General features: G+C 43.0%; 1 protein-coding gene across 1 annotated transcript in view; it reads right to left on the bottom strand.

The window, feature by feature from the left end:
* RXFP1 (relaxin family peptide receptor 1) overlaps positions 1 to 25226 on the bottom strand; it is a 1193379-nt gene that overhangs the window by 209105 nt on the left and 959048 nt on the right. Inside the window, exons 8-9 of the mRNA XM_078677666.1 lie at positions 14892 to 14963; positions 9243 to 9317 (exon numbers count right to left, since the gene is read on the bottom strand). Coding sequence (XP_078533792.1) covers positions 9243 to 9317; positions 14892 to 14963 — 147 coding nt within the window. The remainder of the gene's footprint in view (positions 1 to 9242; positions 9318 to 14891; positions 14964 to 25226) is intronic.

Genomic DNA, 25226 nt, shown 5'->3' with positions numbered 1-25226 from the left:
CTATGGACAGTCAAGGGCCTACCCATGGGGTAACTTAGATGTATTAAAAAGGTTTATTTTTATGCTTGGTAAAAGGTTTATTTTTCCAAATCGATTTGGCAGGTTAAAACTGCAAATAGGCTGCAATGGCAGGCTTGAGATATGTTTTGAAGGGCTACTTAAGTGGGTGGTACGAAAAGTGCTGCAGGCCGACTAGAAGCTTTTAATTTACTGGCCAGAGTAGATGAGGCTTTGGCCCAAATGGCCTTCATGAGCCAAATCAAGAATCTTACTCCTTAACGAACCAGGAGGAACAAAACGATCACCCCGCATCAGAACATCCTTCCCTTCCAAGGAAAGTTCATCCAAGACCTTCAAAAACGGTCTAACCTGAGGGTCAACAGTGCTCTCTCTTCTTGCTCCTTTCGAGACAAGATTTATAACAGCCTTTAAAATTTGATCCTCCTCCATACCTTTTGACCACTCATCATGAGAAAAAGAACCACCTCCCACAAACATAACATCTTCTGCTATTGCAACTGCCAAATCATCCGAAATGTCCTCTACAGAACCATCACAGCTAGTGGATCGCACAGGAAGCCGTGACAAGCAATCTGCTTGGATGTTTTTCCAGCCATGAACAAACTCAATTTCACATTGGTAGTCCTGTAGACGAGAGGCTAATCTTGCTAACCTCGGAGACCCTTTTCCAGCACCACCTGGAGCCAAAACATTTAAAAGGGGTTTATGATCCGTACGGAGGATAAATTTGTAACCCCACAAGTAAGTCCTAAAGTAACTCGTGCCCCAAGCAGCAGCAAGAGCTTCACGCTCTATGACTGAGTAATTAGATTCCGAGACAGACAAAGGCCTGGACGCAAACGCGATGGTCTTCTCTACTCCTCCATGTTTTTGCAGGAGAACTGCACCAAGACCTACAACACTGGCGTCAACCATCAAGATAGAGGACCGAGCAGTATCAAAAGGGGTAAGAACATTAGCAGATTTAAGTTCCCCTTTGATCATGTTGAAGCAAGACTCGTGCTCGACAGTCCAATTAAACTTGACACCCTTTTTCAATAAGTATCTCAAAGGAGCAGTCTTTGAAGAGAAATCCCTCACGGATTTCGAGTAAAACTCTATCAGACCCATGAAGGATCGAAGTTGATCCTTATCAACAGGGAAGGGAGCTAGTTCAATGGCCTCTAACAAGTTCTTCTTAGGCTTAACACCTTCTTCAGACAGGCAAAAACCTAAGTACTCTATTTCCTTCAAAAGGAACGCACACTTCTCCCTTCTCAACGTTAGACCAGAATCATCCACTCTTCGCAACACATTCTGCAAAATCCCATTGTGCTCCTCCAGGGAATCTCCATAGATCAAGATGTCATCTTGAAAGTATAGTACTTTATCTAGACTTTTAAAAACCTCAGAAACAAGTCTCTGGAATACACTAGCGGCAGAGACAAGTCCGAAGGGTAACCTCGTGAATTGGAAGGTCCCTTCGCTAGTGATGAATGCAGTCAGATGTTTGGACTTGTCATCTAAGCAAATTTGATGGTACGCATGCTTTAGATCCAACTTACTAAAGAACTTGGCTCCTTTGAGTGTCGAAACTAACTCATTGATGTTTGGTAGTGGGAACACATCTGCAACCACACACTTATTCAATGAACGCAGGTCCACACAGAACCTAATTTTATTGTCTGGCTTCTGTGAAATTACTACAGGCGAAACCCACGGGACGCCTCAATAGGTTCAATTATACCACCTTGAAGCATTTCTTCTAAAGTGGTTTTAACCTCTTTTCGCAAAGCGAAAGGGACTCTTCTCATCTTATGTTGAACAGGACAACTACCTTCTTTGAGAATTATGCGATGGGAATAACCTACGAGTTCCCCCAATTGATCTCTAAAGACATTTCTATATTTATCCAGTATCTCATCTACAGATGAATTATCAACAATAGACACAGGATCATCAGACCTGGGATCAACCACAATGTGCAAATCATACTGATGGTGACGACCTAAAATGGCCGGTCCATCAGTTGAAATGTAAACTTTTCCAGGTGCTGATCTATTTCTGAACTCAATCTTTGCATCAAAGTAGCCTAATAGGTCAATTTTCTCACCTTGATATCCAGACGGAAAAATGTCACACTCCTTCAAAACTCTTTCACCCCACACACTCTTCATCAAGGATAGTGGGATGATGGTCCACTTTGAACCTGTGTCAACCATGAGAGTTACAACTTTCTCATCAATCTTAAACTCAGCTTTAAAAGCATTTCCCCTTCGATCCCTGCAAGAGCATACAGTGTCACACAGAACCAATATCTTGTTCATTTCACGTTTCAAATCACCACTCTCATTGACTACAGTCACCCTTGAGTTATTTCTGTTTTTACACATCTTTGCGAAGTGTCCCATCTTCCCACAACGTAGACACTCCTTGTTATTCGCAAAACAGAACTTAGCATCTGAGGAATGTGAAAAACTCCCACACTTTGAACACATTTTTTGACTATTCTTATTACTAGATGATTGTTGCGTATTCTTTTTTTGAAGAATATAGCCTTTTTTTCTAACAATAGCAATAGCCATTGCCTCATCATCACTATTGTCACTAATGACACTCTTATTGGAAACTTCTGCAACTTTTGTTTCCAAACTACTCTTCTGCAACTCTCTCATGCATTTCTCGCTTTCTTCTACAACTTTAGCTAATTCTATAGCAACTTTCAACGTTGGATTCTTCGCTGCCCATAATCGTTCTTGGACTTTCCTGTTATTGGCTTGAACAATCAATTGGTCTCTAATTAGTTCATCCGCCATTTGACCAAAGTTGCATTTTACAGATAGTTCACGTAGTCGTGCAACGAACTCGTCAATGCTCTCATCTGCCAACTGTTTGTTTTTATAGAATTTATATCTCTGTAGGACAAGGTTTTCCTCTTTACCAAATCTGGTTTCAAGTCTTGCTACAGCCTCTTTAAATTCGTCTAAATCAGCCTGTGACCCAGAAGGTAATACTTGCGGTAAGTATTTGAACAGACGTTGTCCCTCTTTGCCCAAAGTAGTCATCAAAAGAGCTTTCTTTCGTTTAGGTGGAAAGTCTTCTCCATCTAGAGCCTGAATGTAATTGTTAAACATTATTATCCAGTCTTCCCACATTATAGACAGATTCCCCGGCTCACACAGGAATTGCAGCGGTAGGGCAACATTGATCGCTTGAGCCATGGGATCAGTCTTATACAGTCACGAAAGCAAAATGATAATTACGATGCAAGGAGCAGCTGTCACGCGACAAAGTAAGGGCACAGTTTACTACTGAAGACAAAAGGAAAACAGTCCGCTTATAAATTATCTTTTTAAGTTTTAAAATGTGTGCTTACACCAAACAGGATATTGAAGGTCCGTTGATACTCGACACTGCTTCTGACAACCAGCAGTGAAGATCCCGGTGAATTGCGTCCCTTAGGCAACCACCGACAGACAGCGATGAAATCACTCAAAATGGCCGACTGCGTCGTGTGCAGAGTCGATCACGCTTCTGACATCAGAATCACAGCGTAGGTACGCATGAGGGAGAATGCGCTTCAGTGATGCGGTCCACGTATAGCGTAAGAGCTACGCGACTCACCAGGTCACGTTAGGATCACGCTCACCGTCATTGAAGAGACGTTGAAGAAGATGACGTCACTCACTCTGATAATGGAGATATCTGAAAGAAAAATCTTCCGGAAATCTTTCACAGATTACGATCACCTCCGCAATGACGATCACCTCCGCAATGACGATCACCTCTGCAATGAAGGATTGTTCTACGCTGTGCACCACACGGGCTCGCGAGGGAGTTGGACGCTACTATTCTGTAATTCCTTTTTGAGCTGCAAATTTAAACGAGGAAGCTGTGGCCAGACTCATCGCCAGTCCAAGTCGCCAAATGTTGTATATGGAAAGAAGATCCCACGAATGGATATTGTAGGAAACAGCTTTATTGCAGTACAGAACAGGTAGGACCATCCCTCATCTGACCAGAGCTCCAACTGCCAACAGGGCGGAGGAGAACTCCAAAATCCAGAACACTAACAGTAATCTAGAGTGCCAGCTCAAGGGAAGAGCTAAGCACTGTACAACAGTATACCACGTTACTAGGGACGTATAAGTAAATTAAATATGCCAATTACGTGTAAGCCAATTTTACAATGGTTTAGGGAGTGAGCACAAGCATTTTAGCACTGATCAGCAGCGATAAAGTGCACAAAGTCCAAAGGCAAACAAGCACAAAGTCGGCAAAACTGAAGAGGAGAAGGCAAAGTGTTTGGGGGAGGGCCACTCTAAGGCTGACAGTTATAACATATAACCTTGTAGTATTTCTTCTGTGGTGACTGAATGCCATCTTACAAGTAGTGGATTCCAGCTACCTTGTAAAAGTTCAGCTTTTTTTAACTTGCTGTGAAGTGCCGCCTGAAATATTTACACCAGGAAGTGCAACTGATAACTAAAATCCAATCCATATGCTGCATGCTTTAATGTGGTGGCACAATTTGTGGAAGTGCTACTGTTCTATAAAGTTTTTTTAGGCTCAGATTAGTGCTCCAAGTTTAGAGCATTATAAATAACTATGCATTAGTGGGTTTTCTTCACACGTTCTATGTAAAATTTTACATAATGGATCTTTAAATTATTGTGGGTGAGGGATTTGTATTGTGGTAGAGTTTCTGTGTGGGGTTCTTTTTAACTTGCACTTCTATATTTGGGGTATTTTGTTATATCCTTTCCTGATGTACGGGGCGATTTATATATCAGAAGATAGCCGTTGTGCCAAGGGGACAGAAAATATTACTCCATCCGCCTGGTGTAGGAACCGCCCGCTGAATTTATAAATGACCGCTAAGATGGCGATCATTTATAAAGCATTGGCAGGAACTGCCATCACTGTGGTTCCTGTCAATGCATATCGCTGTTTAGTGCAGGGTTGCGTCAGCATGATGCAACCCTGCACCAAACAGGTATATATTCTATTGTTTTCAAAAAGAAAATCCCGAAACACATTTTCTTTTTGAAAATAGTAAAAATAATGCTCCCCTCACCTTGGGAGTCAATTCCCATGGTGTGAGGAGCATTATTTACATGTAACTGCCCCTCACTACCAAGGCTTGCCTGGTGGTGACAGAGTGTACAAAAAAGGCTACATTCTCGTTTTCGTTGGGCCGTCGGAGAGGTTTGGCTATGGCGTTGACAGAGTAGTCACCTCAGTAGACAAACTGAGGGTCTGCCTGAATCTAAATTGGGTGGGTGGACCTTCATGGTGGCAGTACTCTGTCTAAACAAACACACTGCCAACATATGAATCAACCCTTTAGTATCCCTTCTGTGGTGACTGAGCACTATCCTACAAGAGCTAGTTCCAGGTAATGAGTCCTAGTTCAGTCTTTTTCTGCTTGCTGTAATGTGCTGTTTGGCCTATTTAAGCCTGTCTGCATCCGTCCACACCAGGACGTACACAGCATACAGCAATGCTGTGTGTTGTGCCTCCCATCACTCTCCTAGTGGTGAGTGTTGTGTTTCTGTTTTTTTTTTTGCTGATATTCGTAACTCTATCAAACCCTGTATTTTCCATCTAATATCGGAGCTAGGTATTCTGCATCCTTATACATAGCGTCTCTCCTGCTGAGTATTCCTGGCCTAATGTGCAACCAACACATGTTCCTCACAGGCCTTTTTTGCCTATGCCTGTTGCCCATATGCTAAAATGTTTACGATTTAATTACTATCTAAAGTCCGTGACATGGTTCACAGCCCACACTGACCCTTTTATGAGTGAACTTCTCCCACCTGATTACAAGATATTTGTAACATTCGTCCAATGAAAAAAAGGTGGTGGAGTAGTGGCTATTAAGTGTGCTCACTTAGAAGTACAAATTGACTGCTTTGATGCTATCTGCAGATTACATAGCTTTCTCCTACCAGTTATAAATGACAATGTGTAATTTTTACTAATGTTTTGTCCCCCTTCTCTTCACATCCAAGCTATCAAATATGTTCCTCTGGCTTAAGATTTTTTTATTTTATTTATATAGTGCAAACTTGACCCGAAGGTATCAGAGCATTTTACATGAGCCCCAGTTGCGTTACAGAAGGACACATTCATTTTGGTGGGCACGGGGAGATTAAGTGATTTGCCCAGAATCAGAGGATGTTGAGCATCCCTGCCGAGACTCAAACCCAGTTTCCCAGCTTTGAGGTCGACCGCTCTAGCCGTTAGGTCACATTCTCTCTCACTGCTCCATCAGGGATAATGTGAATAGTCTAGGTAACTTAAATCACAGATTGGAAGCACCTAATGGTGTGGTTCTTCAATCCAAAGACAATTTGAACATGTTTAAGCTAACTTTACTCTCGTATGAGCTGAATAATTTGAAGGGCCACCCCCAGGATCCTATATTCTCAAATGTCAACAACATTTTAAAAGAAATGTGCTCCCGTTCTTGGACGGTTCTTTTTTTTACTTCTATTCACTCTCATATTTATGCACAGAATATTGGTGCATCCCTGACTAATGTCCCTCAACCCCAAAGATATTGGAAGAAAATACCTCAAGTCTATTGTTACTTCCACTGGCGAACAGATAAAGGAATTTTAAGTTTGAACATAGCCTGAACATAAATGTCTAGCTGTCAACTTTCACCCAAATGTTTCAAGACTGCCTTGACAATCTCTTTCCTGTTCACATTAAGCAAAATCTTAGTAGAAATAAGAACAACCCATGGTTCTCTTCTGAACTTTCTATACTAAAACTTGAAACTGGTCAAGTTGAAAGACTGGAGAAAATCTTTTGCCATGACCTCAGATCTATGTATCCTCTCAAAGCCAAAATACACACATTGAAAATAAACAAGGCAGCAGTTTCAATACACATATTTCCCCAGCACATAACCTAAAAGGCTCTTTTGAATTATTAAAGAGCTTCAAAGTCCTAATGCTAACCTCAAAAAACTTCCCCTCTGAAACTCGAAGTGAAAGCCTAGTCTCCTTTTTTCTGAAATAAAATTGCTAATATCAGGAACGCAATTGCATGGAAGAAACCCCTGCTTGACCGATGTATATTTCACTGACAGCCACCAAGCATTACTCATCTATTCTAAATACTTTTGATCCGATCATCAGAGAAAGTGTTGTGGAAGTTATTGGAGACAGCTGCCCTTTGGGATCACACCTGACCTGGGCCCTCCCTTGTAGCTTTGTGATCTTAGCCTTTCACATGTAGATGCATTAGTAACCATCTTTAAAAAATCCTTGGAAAACGGTGTAGTTTTCCAATAAGTGGAAACGGTCATATTGAAAATGCTCCTAAAAAGGCTTTGTTAGGCTCCTTTGATGTGGTTAGTATTAGATCAATATCACTTCCTCTTATTGGTTAAAACATTTATATAAATTTGTATTTACACAATTACAAAATTACATTGAGAACCAGAGGCTCGTGGAATCTTTCCAAGTGGGCTTTAAATTTAGTAGGAGCATGGAGTTAATTGTACTACCGGTTGTTTGGGAACTCTCACAGCTGTTGGAAAGTGGTGAAGTTGCTGCCTTGGTCCAAGTGGACCTGTTGGCAGTGTTCAACACCATTGATCATGACATTCTAATTGCCAGGCTTAGATATATTGGCATATCAGGCATTGCCTTGAAATCGCTGACATCTTACTTGGCAGATCATCATCAAGTTGACACCATATTGCCCCAGACGTCTAAAACCAAAGCTCCCAATTGTGGTGATGCTCAGTGCTCTATTGTTTCACTACTTTTTAACATCTATCTGCCTCACCCAGCTTCACATTCAAATTGGGGTGAAATAGCGTATGTAAGCAGACAACACCCAATTGATCGATTGGTTTGTGATGGATTCATCATTCACCCTGACTGTATACAACAGCCTGCATCTTGTACTCAGTGGATGTCATTGATTTGATTGAGGCCAAACCCTTCTAAGACCAAACTTGTTATAGTTCCTGATTTCTGTGTTAATCTAGAATGCTCTTTTTAGCCCACTGTAATAGACACCTGCTCTTCATCATCCTCTGTCATTCACAATCTGAGTAGTCACCTTGACGTGATAATTTCCTTTTGTCTTCATTCAATTAAAAACACAATTTTTTGTTGTTTTTCATCTAAAAACAGTTCAGAACTTCCTTCCATTTATCAGTAATACATTTCATATTTCTGTCATGAATGGCCTTATTCAATCCTGTGTAGACTTTGGTAACTCTATTCTGTATTAGCCCCTGCCAATGTCATGAATCATGTATGTATGGTACGGAATGCTCTTCCTCACTTTATCCAATCTGAATCCTCTGTAACACATTTTAGAAAACTTCTGAAAACCTTTCTGTTTCCAAGTAAACAATCTGTGGCTTATACGGTTTAGATTATTTTAGTGCTGAGAAACTTCACAACTTCCAAATAATTGTACACCTAACCCTGAATATTTTTGTGAAATCTCAGAAAGTCATTGATCTTTATAAACCATAGTCAGAGTCTACATGGAGCACATTTACCACTTTCATGGAGATTATTCTAAATTGGACCTTTGGACTCATTAGGGAAGGGGGAAATTTTCGAAAATATTAAGTGATGATATGGGGACAAAGGAGCATCGCTCTTAGTGACAAGAGCTTGTCTTACTATTACATACATAATGTCAGCAGAGGATAAATTATTTTAATACAATTTTTAAATATAGACATTTTGTCTTGTTTTTGTAAAATTAAGAACAATCTCAAACTTGAATATATTCCCAATATTCGCTGCTTGGCTTGATTGTGACAACAAATAATGCAGATAGCGAGGCCGATGATTTTAGCAAGACTTTAAACATATCACAGCACTTGCCAAGTAATCAAATAAGTAAGGCATGTCTCAGTAACCAGAATGGCTTAGTTATGATCTGATCAATTCTTCCAAGACTAATTCATTTTAATGCAGTGTACTCTACAGTCGTCAATGAAAATGTTTGTGTCTAAACAGATGATTGAACTCCCAGTATTGGAAACTATAATCCTGAGTGCTGAGATGCAATGCTGTGCTGAACAGAGGACACAGAGCAAAAACCACCAACATTAGGAGACAATGCAGAAGCACACTTACAGTCCAAGTAACTCTCAACCCCACTGTCTTGTTAGTAAATGGGAAGTGGTGCACAGAAGTAGGTTTGTTTGCAGAAATGCAATACTAGATAGAAAAAACAACGATGCCACTTACAGCCAATTCAGTTTAGGCATATGCTGGCACAGAGGCTTGTCTGGAAGACGATCAAGAGAATTGTTCAGCATCACCCTGAAAATACACAAAGCAAAACTAAAATAAACATTCTGAAAATAATAAAAACATGGTTTTAGACAGCAAACACAACTATTGGACTACAAGTTGAACAAACTGGGTTCAATTTGAATTTTGAATTTGAATTTTTAACAATTTGTAAAGCGCACATTCACTAGGCAGTTTCTTGGCGCTGTAGGATTTCAGAGCTGAGGAAGATATCGGGGGCTAGAGGCTAAAAGCTTGCTGGAACAGAAAAGTCTTGAGGGCTTTACGAAACTCAGTGTAGGAGGGGGAGGATCTAACGGGGGGGGGGAAGGGAGTTCCAGAAAGTGGGCGCAAGTACCGAAAATTTCTGGCCACCAGATTGTTTTTTCTTAAACCGCGGGATAACTAACAAAGATTTGGTGGAGGTGCGTAAGTCTCTGGCAGGACTATAGAGGGTGATGGCAGAGTTAATGAAGGCGGGGGCGGTGCCCGCCCGGGCTTGGAAAGTAAGGCAGCCAAGTTTGAAAAGGTCTCTTTGTTTATTTGGTAGCCAGTGGAGGGCCATGAGAAGGGGGAAGAGTGATGATGTTTCGAAAGGCCATGCACCAGGCGAGCTGCCTGGTTCTGCACCAGCTGAAGGCGTTGAAGTGCATAAGCGGTAGCACCATTATAAATGATGTTCCCGTAGTCGATCTTAGATAAGACCATGGCCATTACAATCAATTTGAGTGCAGAGGGAGAGAAAAACCGGGAAACTTTCCTAATAATGCGTAAAGTAAAGAAGCAAGAAGAGACAACAGAACTAATGTGAGTGTGAAGTGTCAAGTGATGATTGAGTGTGATGCCAAGGGTCTTAACTGAGTGAGAAGGAGTGGGAGGAAGACCAAAGGAGGGGGGCCAAAAAGAAGACGACCAGGGGTTACCACTGCCTCCAGTCAGAATCAGCTCTGTTTTATTCGGGTTAAGTTTAAGATGGTTTGCATTCATCCAATCCCGGATAAACAGCAAGACGGACTGGAAGCTAGTGGTGCCTAGTGAAGAGGAGGACAAATTAAAAACAAGTTGGAGGTCATCAGCATAGTTGTAGACTGTGACCTCCATTTGTTGAAGTGCGAAAATAAGAGGAAAAATGTAAAGGTTAAATAAAAGGGTGGAGAGAGAAGAGCCCTGGGGGACACCACATTTCACCCTGCTAGGCGGGGCTGAAAATTCGGCAAGGTGAACCGCCTGAGTACGACCATCCAGGAAGGAACCTATCCAGGTTAAAACCTGTTCCCCTATGCCCGCCGCCTTGACACGGGACAAAAGGATGGTATGGTCTACCGTGTCAAAAGCAGCGGACAAATCCAAGAGGACCAGGGCCTGGGGGATGTTGGTGTTGAGTCCCTCCCTGAGTTGGTCCATGACTGAAATGACCACCTTCTCAGTAGAGTGGCGGGGGCGGAAGCCCGCCTGGCAGGGTGCAAGGTAGTTACTGTTCTCTATAAAGGAGCTGAGCACCTGGGTGACGTGGGACTCTGCTACCTTTCCCAGATAAGGGAGGAGGGATATAGGGCGGTAATTTGCCGGGGAGGAGGGGTCAGCTTCTGATTTTTTTAATATAGGGAGGATTATAGCAGTCTTAAAGGAGGCCGGAACGAAACCAGAGGTAAAACAATTAGTAAGGAGGGTGAGGGCGGGGGATGGGCATACAGAGAAGAGCTGACAGAGAATGCGTGCCGGGCCGATGTCAGCTGGGGAGCCCGACTTGACACGGCTGAGTAGAAGGAGCAAGGATTCTCTGGTCAGTGGGGGGATGAAGGTGAGGGAGCGGTAATTGTCAAGGGGGTGAAGGTGAAGGGGGAGGGGATGTTGGCTTTGATGAGGGCTATCTTTTCAATAAAAAACTCATTGAGCGAGTCGCATAAGGCCTGGGAGGGGGGAATCTTGGGTAGAGTTCTGTCCGATGATGCCAGCTCGTGGACGGTGGAAAGAATCTCACGAGGCTGGCTTTCTGCAGCTAGGATGCGCCCAGAGAAATATTCGGTCTTGGCTATCTGGATGGCTAGTTTGTATTCATTAAGTAAGGAAATAAAGTGTTGTCTGCGAGTGGGGCAGTATGCTCTTCTCCAGGCTCGTTCGGCCTGCCTGAGCTCTAATTTCTTGGCTTTGAGGCCGGGGCTGAACCACTTGTTGGCACTATGGGTGCGGTTGATGGTGATCCGCTTCAGGGGGGCCACTGGGTCGCAGGCTTTGGTGAGCCAGCGATCTAAGGTGGTAGCCTGGGAATGAGGGTCCAGGCTCGAGAGGTCTGGGCAGGTGGCAGCTAGTGAGTTAAAGAGAGAAGGGATATCGACTTTATGCCAATTCCTAGTCCAGGTGCTTTTGGGGATAGAGAGTGATGTTTTAAGGCTCAAATCCAGGGAAAAAGCGAGCAATGAATGATCCGACCAGGGACAGGGCGAGATAGTGGGAGTGGAAATCGGAATGTTGAGTGTCCAGATCTGATCAAGAATGTGGCCCCGGATGTGGGTGGGGCCTTGAACGTGCTGAGTGAAGTTGAGACTGAGGAGCAATTGGGTGAAGTCTTTAGAGATAGTGTCCTCAGCAGGATCAGTGGGCCAAAAGTTAAAATCTCCCAGGACAAGGACAGAGGCATTATTGACTGCCAGGGTGGCCAGTAAGTTCTGAAAGGCAGAGAGAAAGCCAGGGGATGGCTGAGGTGGTCGATATGTTAATACGCAGGTAATAGGGGTCTTAAGGGAGGTGGATCGTACTACAAGGCAGTCGGCTGCTGGTAGTATAGGCGGAACCAGTGTCTGAAAATGAAGACCCTTGCGGGCAATCAAGGCTACCCCGCCTCCTGCTCTGTTCTCAGGCCGATCAGCGCAGAGCATGGAGTAGTGGGGCGGGAGGGAGGCCAAGACGCTTGGCAGGGAGTCAGATCTATACCAGGTTGCGGTTAAGAACAGAAGGTCTGGGGAGTTAGAATCCAAAAGGTCAAATATTTCAGTCTGGTGCTTGACGGCTGATCTTGTGTTGAGAAGGAGGGCAGTAGTGGAAGGAGAGGAGGGGGAGGGCGTGATGGACATGGGAGAAGCGATGCCAAGCTTTTGAGCATAGGACAGTATAGCAGGATTTAACAGGCAGTTATTTTTAAAGGAGCGCAGTTGTTCAGAAGTATATGTTAGAAGTCGCGCATAATGCTGTGCCCCGTGTCCCGGCCGGTCGCGGACGGGCGCAGGCGGGCTCGCCTTAGGCGCGCCTTCGGCACGCAATCGGCACGCCCGCTGCGCGACCGGAATATGCACATTTTTATAGAGGAAAGAAAGTGGCGATGGGGGGGCGTGGCCTCTCGAAAAAGGGGCGTGGCCTGTGTGGGCGGCGGGAATGGCGGCAATAACAAGGTCCCGCAGCAGCGTTAAACTCCGCTGCGCGGTTCGACAAAGTAAATAAGTAAGTGGGTAAAATAACCAAGTTATTTCTGACATTCAAAGTATTAAAATCATGTGGGCCTACTCCCGGCTTCCGCCTCAGGAGAAATGGCTATGAGCGTGGCACTTGTAGTCAGCGTCTTTAGTAGTGGCGATGGGGGGGCGTGGCCTCTCGTAAAAGGGGCGTGGGCGGCGGGAATGGCGGCAGTAACAAGGTCCCACAGCAGCGTTAAACTCCGCTGCGCGGTTGGACAAAGTAAATAAGTAAGTGGGTAAAATAAGCAGGTTATTTGTGACACTCAAAGTATTAAAAACATGTGGGCCTACTCCCGGCTTCCGCCTCAGGAGAAATCGCTAATCGCTAATCAATGGCACTGGGTTCTATCGCACAATTAATTTTGATCAATTAATAGTCCCTCTCTTCATGAAAAAAACACCCACCTGAATAGGTTTTCTCCTATGTAGACCTAAAATGCCATCCCTTCTCACTCTTTTAAAGATGGTATCAAAATGAGTTGCTTAATTTAGCAAAATTTGTAGTTACAATTTAATAAAGGACTTGGAAAATACCTACCCTATTGTTAAATCCTATAACGCTCAGTTTGCCCCAGTAGCTGCTTTCGTCACTGATATTTAGAGACATTACTACTACTACTACTTTCTCCTCAAAAATGTGTTCTTGAAAAAGTAATTCTTACTCTACAAGTGCATTAGCACGATTCTTTAGCAAAGTGAATTAGGACTCAAAAGAGTTTACAATGAAATCATGCCGAAACAATTAGTAATCTGAGTCTGATTGATTAATCCTCAGCTTCCATCCTCTAGAGAAGAGTCTATACAAATCTAATTTATCATGGATTAACATTAAGAAATAGCTTTTTTTTCCTTGCACGTTTGTGAGTTATGGACTGATCTAATTCAATCAGTAAGACCATTCTTACTAAATTATAAAATCCTTTATGCATTTGGGGAAATCAGCAATTCTTAACTGCATCTTGTGCGCCTTGAGACCCTCACGGGTAAGTAGCGCGCTTTACAAGTACTCTGATTGATTGATTGATTGATTGATTGTAGTAGTTCGATCCTATCTGGAGAAACAACTATCGCCTTTCAGAGAACCTTAGTTTGATTTTGAATACATCCCTGTGATCTACGTGTCTCTATAGAAAGTTTAGGCTGAGGACCCATTTCTGGCTACATTTCTCTGTAACTGATATTCTAGAGGTCACGTATGTGATAAATGTAACTTTTTCTATCAATCAGAAAGAAATACCTCTGCAATTTTTGTGTCTGTATTTATTTTATTATGACTATTTTTTGCCACAAGTTACCTTTTTCCTGAACAATGCCAAGAACCCCTGGGTGAAGGTGCGCTTAAATAATTACCATAACATGACATGGCATAACATAGCATAGTATAACATGACATGACATAGCATAGATTGACGTGACTTAACATAACATTACATAAACATAGTAGTTCAGTGAATGTGAATGATGTATGATACTTGGGTGCCGAAAATGTCATTTTTCTTTCACTAAATGTCTCTGAAGTGCCTGGCAAAGTCAAGGCCAACTCTTCCTGTTAGTGCATGGAACTTTTTTGTGTGGGGTGGGAAACAAGCCACATTTTATGATATCAGCAAGCAGCAATTAATTTTGTTATAGGTAGGAATTGTACTTTAAGATGATTATATTAGACACTTCTGAAATGATGAAGGTTTTTATATACGGTATTGACAAATAAGTGATTGCTTTTGAGATGAACAATTATTTAACTATCTGCTGTATTATTTATGCACATTTGATGGGTAAATTAAAATAGTAATCAATTAGACACAAATACGTTTAGTTATTTGTGTTCACTATATTTTGAACAGCATGACGGATTTTGTCACCGTTTTTATCCTATTTCTTTGCACATAAAATGTGGTGGTCAGCTTCTTTTTAGAATGGTTTTTAAAGTGAAAAAAACTATTGAAAATATATTTTTTTCCTACGGCCCAATACTCATTTTGCAAAATGAACCACTCTGCCTAGAAATAGCAGATGCAGGATGGAATCCAAAAATGTATGGACCAGTTTTCTGATGATCAAGTGTCAGAAATCGGAAGACTGCATCCTAGATCTTTCAAATCCAAAAGAAAATTCCTAAACCACACCCTCTCCCCTATTAGACATCTAAACTTACAGAAGAATGAGCGAGTTGAGTCCAGAAAACGTCTGTGGTGAGATTCTGTTGATTTGGTTGTTATCTATTATCCTGAAGAAGACAAAAAGAAAGACAAAACACATTATTAATCAAGGGGAAGTATTGTGTAATCACAGTTCCCATGATTTCAGTTCAGATGCTCCCATGATTCGAGCTTGGCGTATTTGATAAAGCAAAGAGCACAGCACCACAAGCTTTTCACTGTTCAATTCATATTGAACATTTCCATTCTCTTATGTCTCAAAAACATACGTTAGGGAGTTTTTAATTTTCTTAAAAAATTTTCCTTCAATATGTTCGGTTTACTAATATCTGTGCTTTTCTGTATCAGTGTGCGGGCAGTCACAAGTGTAATAAACCTATTTTTTTTATAGAAAATCCTTACAATTTAAAGTATTATACATGAAAATAAAACAATTGTTAAAACGGAAATGAAAAATCAATTTCCAGTACCTACACGTTTTTGCTGCAATACTTTGTAAAGTGAAGAATGCTCTCTCTACTTGCATGACGAGCTAGCACACATCACATTGAGAATTATGTCATATTTCCTTCCAAAGCAACTGCACTGTTTGGGTCACTTTTAGCGACATTCTGGTGGTGCTGTGCCCTTCTCCATATTTACAAAGCAGCGCTAAGCTACTTTGATTGGCTTAACGCTGCCTTTTCAATCCAGCCCCTTTACACGCTTCACTTTGGTTGAAAGGGGTGTGCAATGGGTGTTGCTGTGGAGGTTCATTGTGCAACAAAATTATTTATTTATTTGTATACTTACCTCCGTTAGGCCATAATCCGGATTTTACTACCTCCCACCCTGACCCTCCCCCGCCTTGCGTCACCGCCTGGCAGCACTCTCTCCAGGAGCCGCTACTGATTCAACTAGTTTCATAGTAAAGTCTAATACTGTCATTTTGCAAACCAGGTACAGGAAGGCTAGCCATCCTATTTGAGCTTTAATGACATAATGTTTTTTACAGTTCCCAGAATATTGTACTGCTCATCCACTCATTAGTGTCCCAAACTTAAATAGCTTTCAGTAACACCTTAATTTGTGACAATCATGCATGCAATCTGAATTTTCCTTTTGTAGAGTGATAATCCTCTCATTACATTTCACTTGTGTAGGGGTAAGCACGAACGCACACATTTACTAAAGTTTGTATGGGTACTCATCAATGCAGTACCATTTAGCACTGCACATGTGTCCCTTTATGAGGGAAGAAAATAAATGCTATCTTTAGCATTGTGTTGCATTGCACAGGCCTCTGTGTATAACTTCAATAATTAAATGTGGGCCACGATCACCTAAATGATTATTTTTCCTCTGCAGGATGCATAATGACTGAGTTGTGTCTGGATCGAATAAAAAACTTTGATAGGACCAAGTTTTAAGTCCACAATGATCTTGTTCCCGTCTAAAGCACTGCAGACCCTGCCTTTAATTTGCTCATAAGTCCCTAGTGAAGTGGTACTACATGTACTAAGGGCCTGTAAATCAAACACTTCTAGTGGGTCTGCGGCACCCTTAAACATGTCTCCTGCCTGCAATTGCATTCTCTGTGTGCAGTTGTAAACTGCCATTGTGACCTGGCAAAGTTAACCATTTACCAGGCCCAAACCTTCATATTTCGTACATATAAGTCGCCCTTAGGGTAGGACCTGAAAAGCCCAGATAGCAGGTCAAAGTGTATTAAAAAAGTTGGACATTTACCTTTTAGTTTTACATGACCTGGTAGTGAAAACCTCTTTAATTTGTTTTTCACTACAGCATGGCTTACCTCTTTCATAGGATAACATCAGAGTTGCCTTATAACATTTAATAAGCTGTAATTTGCAAATGGCAACAGGTAACGGCTTAAGGCTTGGTGTCCTTGGAATTGTAATGAAAAATTCTCTCTTTTGGTAAAGTCAGATTTTAAATTACAATTTTGAAAATGCCTCTTTTAGAAAGTTGGCATTTTGATTCCTTAGCCATTTAGTGCCTTTAACCTGTCTCTGGGTCACATGACTGGGAGTAGCTGACAGTTGGGCTTTGTGTATTCCTCCTAAACAGCTACACACCATAGACAGCTTAGGTGTGCCTGGATGGGCCATCACTGGTAGGATGGCAGGGCAGAGCTGCACAGCCCTACTCACACTTGAATAGGTTGTATCCAGCCTCCACACAAATGACTGCATACCCCCTGTAGCTAGTCTGGAGCCAGGGAAGGCAGGAAGCTCATGGACTTCAAATTGAATTCTCTCAAAGCTTCTCCCACTTCAAAGGAAGACTCAGGTAAATATATATTGCATCTCAGACACTAACTCTTCAGTACCCTTCTGGATCTGTGGAATCTCTGTCAGGAAAAAGGACTGCTGTGCTGTTGAAAGGACTGCCTCTCTTCTGGACTGTTGCCCTGCTGGACTGATGCCTTGCTGGACTGCTCCTGATTCTAACAGCTGTTCTGGACGTGCAAGGGTTCACTTAGTCATGGGCTTCGTTGTGTCTTGAGACATACTAAAGTCTCCAACGTTACCAGTGTGTCTTCTGGTGATTTGTACCCGTCAATATATATTGGCGACAAGGATTAGAATTCTGTTTTTTGCAACTAGATTTCTCCTCAGCCGCAGAGTTATGACTGTTGAATTTAAGTGATGGCGTATGACTGACTCCAGCAGATCGTGGTCCTGGCTGCGAGCTGGGAGCTGCAAGCTGGTTTGGGAGTGAGACGAAAGGCGAAAGGGAAAGCCCGATCAGTGGGTGACCCCTGCGCTGGTTCTGTCCCGATAAAATGAGGCCACTAAGATATTCACAGTCAGAAGCTGCAAAACGTTATCGGCAGCTGTGAAGGAGGTGCTGAGGAACTGAGGAACCAAGGAGGCAGCAAAGAGGAGGCAATCAGTGGTGAGCAGGTGCAGTGGGTAGGCTGCAGGGCACGACATAGTGCAGCAGAGCTCAAGGTAGGGGGCTGAGGGACATCAATATTTGAAGAGGAGAGCAAGTACGCCAGCACCTCAGCAGTACAGCGGCAGAGCCCCTGTGTGCCTACCTTGTGCCTACCCTGTATATATCATTCTGCTGCACTCTTGGCAACTTTGTCCTCGTTTTTTGATGCACTAGGATCTCCAGGATTGTCCGTACAACCCTGTTGAGTGCTACTGTGGTGAAAACGATAAACAGGGTAAAGGTGATGTGGTAGAGAGACTTCTCCCAAGAACCCTTTGTTCAGCGCTTTGCAGTCTCTGGCCCCTTACCCTTCCCCTAGCTCGATCAGGGGGGCACGATGAAGGATGGACCTCAGCCGGGGAGGGGCTGAGTGGGATGTGTGGAGCATACTGTGAGGGGCTAGGTAGAGCATAGTTTGCGAATCCGAGGGAACGGTTGAAGTAAATTCCCCTGAGAGGGGAAATGGGATGGGGGATTTCCTTGCCTCAGTTATTCTCCAGGGTAAGGGTGGTTGGAAACCTAGAAGGGTGAGTTCAAGAGCCAATGCCACTCAAGGTGGATCCAACAAGGTATATACGGGATTCAATCTATTGCCCAATTGAAACCTGTAGGGCGGTCCCCCAGACACTTTCACCAGCACTCTAGTTTACAGCCTAACGGTGGGGCAAAAGCTTCTAGACAGAGGGATAGGCTCCCCTTGTGGATTCCCTCGAGGGATGCTATAAAGCAAACCAGTGTGGTACAGAATATTTATCTTCCATTCTGGACTGCACTTGGTTATTTGACAATGAATCCTCTCAGATAAATAGAGGATTTATACTCAGCTCCTTCTCTGAGATTGGGGCCTTAAAGTTGATATCCAGTAGGAATATTTCAAATATAAAGATTCACTCATTCAATACTTTTCCCTACTCTAGAGTAACCTTCTGCGCCCCGATTGTTGCAAATTTGGTCATGCAGAATTGTGAGCAATTCCTTAAGTGATCTCGATATCGATATCAGGGAAGAATGTCTCCTAGTATTAATCTTTGGGAAACTTAAACACCAAAGTCTCTAACTCAACCTCCGAGATTTAAGCCAACCCAGACAAAGAAGAAATCTGGTCTATACCTGAGATCTTATTACCAGAAAAAATAAGAAAGGATAAACAAGGGTTGTCCTTTCTCAAGACCCTTAGAAGTATGGACTTGATCATTTTAAATGGGAGAGTACCTACAGGTGAAGCAGCTCTTTTTATATTTCATTCCTTGTCTACTCAGAGCCTTTTAAACTATGTGGTTGCCTCTTATCAATTATTTGGGATTTATGAAAATGTCTATGTTCTCCCGTCGGTAATGAGTGACCATAGGAGAGTGGGCATGACAGTGGCTTTTAACTTACCGGCACTGGATCGTAGGAACTTTGGACTGGGTATGGCCACTTTTAATAAAACAAAAGGTCGATCTTTTGTACATCAAAAACATATAGCCGTAGTCAGTTTGAAAATTAAGGGGGTTTAAGCAGAGCAGTCGGAATGTGCTCCCTTCAATCCTATTCAGTGTTTCAAGGCCCTAATGGAAGAGATTCGTAATTTAAGCTCTAGCTTCATTGGCCCTCGTATGCCCAAACAGAACACATTTTCTTTGAAAATATTAAACCAAGAAATAAACTGGCTAATCTGAAAACAGCACTTGCAGTTTTCCATGGGTCACCAGTAGGACATTAATCACCTTAAATGGGTAAGAAGTCGCCATAAAGGCGGTGAAAGAAAAAGGGATTGTGATTCTAAGTGGATCGGCTTGAGAGAAGCTGCAAGACCGAAGATTCCACGAAGTACTGCAGCTTGATTGCGGAATACTGCGACTCAAGGCAGAAGGCACTGCCTATCTCGATTTCAGAGGAGGACTTGGAGTATTATATCTCCCTATTATATTCAAACAATAGACTAGTCGCTCCTGTGATGATTGGTGTGGACGAGTCCTCTTTTTCGGAAGTAGCATAGAACTCTAGATAACACTGCGGTCCTCCAGACTATTGTAGAGAAATATGTCTTCTTTCAGGGCATGCCAGTTTATATGGTATTTATTGATTTCTCTACAGTGTTTGATAAAGTGGACCACCAAAAGCTGTGAAGAAAGTTCCTTTGATTGGATGTCCCACATCATCTCTTGGGTCTCATAATGGAATAACACTCAAATACTTGGTGCCAAGTTTCGATGGGATGACGCAGGGATTATCCCGTAGGATTAGAACACATATTGGGTTTAAGCAGGTCTGCCTGCTGGCCCCTCACTTGTTTTCTTTATGCATATCAGATCTTCTTGGTACCCTACATTCTGTGAGGGGGATGCTCCCAGAATTGGTACAATGTCTGTTGGTACCCTGTTATAGGCTGATGATGTGGCATCCGCATTTAACGCCGATTGACTTGCAACGTCGTTTAGAAGCCCTGACCAAATATGCAGAAGCCCATTTCTTGAAAATCAACATATCCAAAAGGAAGATCTTGGTTTTTCGTAAGAAAGGGCTTAGAATAAATAGGTGTTACCAGTGGATGGTGGGGTCTGAAAAACTGGAACTGGTTAATTCCTATCTATATCTTGGAAATGTCTTCTCTAAAACCAGGCGGGATATAGAACATATTAAACTATGTGTAACCAGGGCTTTTTCTCAGGCTAGTGCACTGCACAGATTCTACAAAATCTGCAGGTGACACTACTTTGGCCATGTTTTGTCAGTATTTAGGGTCAAAATTCGTCCTTCTTTGTCTTATGCTGCTGAGGTGCTGAATACGAAGCACTGGCTTTCCTTTTATAAGGCTGAAGGTTTAATCTTGCACCACATCTGTAACTTAAATCTTCTTGCTGCCCCCCATGGTTTACATTTAAAAATGTGGCTTATTCTCCTCATATATCTGAAAATTCGAAAAATTTGACTGCAGTGGCGCTGGGTCCTATTTTACAGAACAATCTCCCCTCTCTTTCTTAAGACCCTAATATAGAAGCCTTGGCAATTAATCACTGGATCTCCTCGGCGGTAGAGGTCGTTGCCCCAGCCAAAATGATGCTGTTTTGTAGACTATCTCCACCGGCCAAATGGTTCTCGGAGGCACTCAAAGAAAAAAGGAGTTGTAAGAGATTAGAAAGCCTGTGGAGAATAAACTATTGTGACCTGGCTAAAGCAATGTATAAAAATGCTTTGAAAAACGTACGTAAGTCACTAAAAATGGGCAGGAGAAATCACATTGTTTCCTGTATCCACAAGGCAGATCATTCCAATAAAGAAGTGTTTAAGGTAGTTCAGACCTTTTTCAAGCCCAAAGCAATAGAGACCCAAGTGCAACCTTCTCCAGCTCTGTGTGAAGACATTTCTAGTTTAAAAAAAAATAAAATCCTAAAGGTCTATGTCTCTTTTTCAGCACCCAAGGCTACAGAGAAACCGGAATCACCTTTGAGAGGGGTGGATGTTCCTCTGTTTTTAAATTTCCTACCAATCTCGCATCAGGATGCAAAGGCGGAAATTCAAAAATGTAGATCAGGGGCCCAAGATGATCCATGCCGCCCTAAACTCTGGAAAATAATATCCCATTCCCTTACTGATACGCTAACTTATGTCTGGAATACATCCCTTGATACTGGTGTCTTTCCCGATAAGTGGAAGCATGCTACGCTTCTCCCTTTGAAAAAGAAACCTACCGGAGACCCAGGAGACCGTAACAATCTTAGGCCAATCTCTCTACTTTCCTCTCCGGGTAAAATGCTGGAGAAGCTGGTCCAGCATCAACTGACCAACTTCATTGAGTGTAATGCCTTTTTGCATGAAACACATTCTGGCTTCCGGTCGGGGTTTTAGCACGGAGACTGCCCTACTAGAGGTGGCAGAATCAGTGAGATTGGCGTTAGATTCAGGGGTATCAGCACTGCTGGTGCTCCTGAATCTGTCCTCAGCATTTGACACTGTTGTTCATGCTTGGCTGGTTCAGAAATTAAAAGATATAGGCTTTGGAGGGAAGGTGCTGACCTAGTTGCAATCTTACCTCAGTGGCCGCTCTCAAAAAGTCCTCCTACGACCATTTACATCTAAACCTAAACCTCTTTGGTGTGGCGCCCCTCAGGGTTCTGCGCTGAGCCCTTCACTTTTCAATGTGTATTTAGCTCCTCTCTTCTCTTTGATTGCCAACTGGGGTGTTTTGGCAATTTCTTACGCTGACGACACCCAGTTGGTTTTCTATTATCAGGAGCAGACAGCAGAGACTTTTAAGAATTTTAAAGAGTGTTTGCGCGACATCGCCCTCTGGATTAACATAAATAAACTAAAACTTAAAGCGGGAAAAACAGAGGTGCTGTTTTTTGGAAAGGGCCCAGTGCCTGCGCCAGACCTGTGGTAGCCTTCAGAAATGGGACCTTCACCCTCCCCAGCTCTAGTATCAAAAATCTGGGGGTGAGATGGGAGGCCGACCTTACCTTCTAGGCCCACATTCAACAGGTTTCTGCTGGTTGCTTTAGTAAATTAAAAAATCTTCGTAAATTCTTACACTTGCTTCCAGAAGATTGCCATAAATCTGTAGTCCATGCCACTGTAACATCCAGTCTGGACTATGCCAACAGCCTGCCCAAATATGCGATTAGACGTTTGCAGATGGTGCAGAATGTGGCGGCGAGACTGATTAGACGTATTCCCTTTCGGCATCATGTCTCGTCGCACCTACAGGTTCTACATTGGCTCCCAGTTCCAAAAAAATAGAATAGAAGGTCTTGACCCTGGCCTACTGCGCTCCGAAGGGAAAATGTCCCAGCTATATTAAACTAAGACTCTGCTGTTATAACAAGATCGGTCTCTGAGATTGAACACTCAGAACCTGCTCTGTGTCCCCTGCTTTGCGACAGTCCGGCTGGGTGGTAGGACATTCTCCCTCGAACAGCTAAAATGTGGAATGCCTTGCCTGGGTTCCTCCGCCATGCAACTACAGAGTCCTGCTTCAGAAAAGCAATGAAGAAATAGCTTTTTAGCAATAACTAGGTCTATTCCCCAGCTTCCGAAACTACCCTGCATGCGTTGCTTGCTACTTGAGTGCCGGGACACCTCTGTTGTTGAGGTAGCTGTTGCGCTTTATAAACTTCAGTATTATTATTATTATTATTATATCTCCTCTTTGGCAGTGGCTCTGAGGGTGGGCAATTCCCTCCTCTCAAGGGACGAGGAAACACTTAGGGCTGCCCTGATGTTGAAATCATTCTTAAGCTGAAAGAACAGTTGACATTCTTTAGGTCCTTTGAGCAAGCAAATGTCTCATTTGGGCTTAGCTGGAATACTGATTCCCCCATGCTAAAGTCCGCGCTGAAGCTGTTTATAAATAAGTCTGCGTCCTACATTAGCTTGGCCATTGAAATTGCTTTAAGTGAGCCCAAGTCACACAATTAGGTGGTCAGTGGGAGTGCTTTGGGGAACAAACCACTGACCTATTTAACCTGGAACCTACCACATGGGATCAGAAGGCTGATGCTCTTGTTGAGACTGCATTTGTTACCATTAAGAGAAATTACTGGTATTTGGGACAAAATACAGAAAAAAGGGAGAATCTGCTAAATGTGTTGTTTACAAGTTCAAGATATTAATCACATGCTATTTGTGTGTCCGGAGTTGCAAAAGGCTAGGCGCTATTTTCTACCACCTTTATACCTCAAATTTAATGATCATTCCGCCCACGAGGCCCATTCGTTTATTTTGTCCCCACCAATGAAATGATTTGTAATAGGATCTACCGATATATATAAAAAAAAAATTCTGGTTATTTATTGGGAAATTTTTAACATTACTTCTTATGTTGTAATACTTCTACTTTTCCTCATCTTGGTGTACATGCCTTGCAATATTTTTATTCTAGTTTTTTAAGAATGTTCTATTTCAACCTGTACCTTGTATATTGCACTTTGCTGTCCCACATGACTGTTTTATTTTCTTCTTTATTTTGTATAGCATGGACGGTGATTAATTTTAAGGAGTCAGCATTGTACAAAGGACAACTATTTATTAAAGGAAATGCATTTTATGTCTTATCTATAGTGTATAACCATGTGGCCCTCCATAGGAGTTCTGTATCAAAAATAATAAAACTTTAAACTTGACTGCTGCCTTGCTGCCCTGCTGCACTGTGGCCCTCCTTCCTGAATCAGAGGGTTTTGAACCAGCACCTTAAACCAGGATCCAGCTGACGCAAACCCATGATCCCATGTTTTGCCCCTCAAGTCCTGGACCCATGGTGTGGCCTTAAAGAGACTGAATCAGAGGTTTTGGGCTCTCCATGACCACAAACAGGCCCGATTGTGCCAAAATCCTGTTGCTCGCACAGCCTGCCAACGTGAAGTTCTGTCAGCCCGACCCTTCATGTTACTGCATCGACCGCTCACATAGCACACCATTGTAAAGGACTGGCCCAGCCATTAGGGATGACAACAGGATCTTCATGCTACAGTGACGCCCGTCAGCGACAACCCAGCCTGCTCTTTGTGCCGCATCGACGGCTGTCCGCGACCAGGGCCGGACTGGCCCTAGCGGCACCAGACAATCCCCCGGTGGGCCACACGGGTGGGGGCTGGGTTTGGGCCCCTGGGGGCCGTTTTTGTTTCAGGGCCGTTTTTGCAGCATAGCCGCAAAATCGCCCCTGTAACAAAATCGTCCGAAAACCGGCCCTGGCAAAGAGCTCGGCAGCACCCCCAATTATGGAAGGCTTGAACATGTAGTTACTACGTGCGTTTCAGCTAAAATGCCTTCATCAGGAAGCCAGCACATCAATATCTGTAAAGGACACATGAACAGATAGTCTACATCTATAATATGCCTGCAGCATGATGATGTTTAAATTACCCACAGTTGGGAACGTACTGGGAAGAGGTGGTTAGCATGCTCTGTGAGGTTACAGACCGACAGATAGAGCCGGACATGGGTACATGCCTATTACACTGGTTTCCGCATACACCTAGGACAAAAGTCACGAGTATGTTTTTTGATTTGGGGTTGCTGTTGGCCAAGAGGGATCTTAGGACACACTGGAAGTCTAGGCAAGGGCCCAGCATTGCCAGATGGAAGACAGAATTACTTAAGTGGGCGATCAGTGAGAGCACAGTTAGATTATGGCAAGCTAAGAGGACTAATAATGATAGACTGCTAGGGCATGGGAGGCCTTGGTTGTGTCTCTACAGACCCTTGAGGCAGAGTCAGATGGATACTTGACACTGAATGAACCACTGAGGGCATCCCAAACCAATGGAGAACAGGGGGGGGGCACCTAACATTCTTGGGGGCATTGCTATATTACTGGGGAATGTCAGATTGGAGCGAACAGTCTGGAGGTTGAAGTGCTACAATCAGTTAGAATAATACAGAATATTGTAATTTCCTGTATGTGAATG

Source organism: Lissotriton helveticus, chromosome 2_1, assembly GCF_964261635.1.
Source record: "Lissotriton helveticus chromosome 2_1, aLisHel1.1, whole genome shotgun sequence".
Classification (NCBI taxonomy): Eukaryota; Metazoa; Chordata; class Amphibia; order Caudata; family Salamandridae; genus Lissotriton; species Lissotriton helveticus.
Note: the sequence above shows the minus strand (reverse complement) of the source record. Positions and strands in the feature narration are given on the sequence as shown.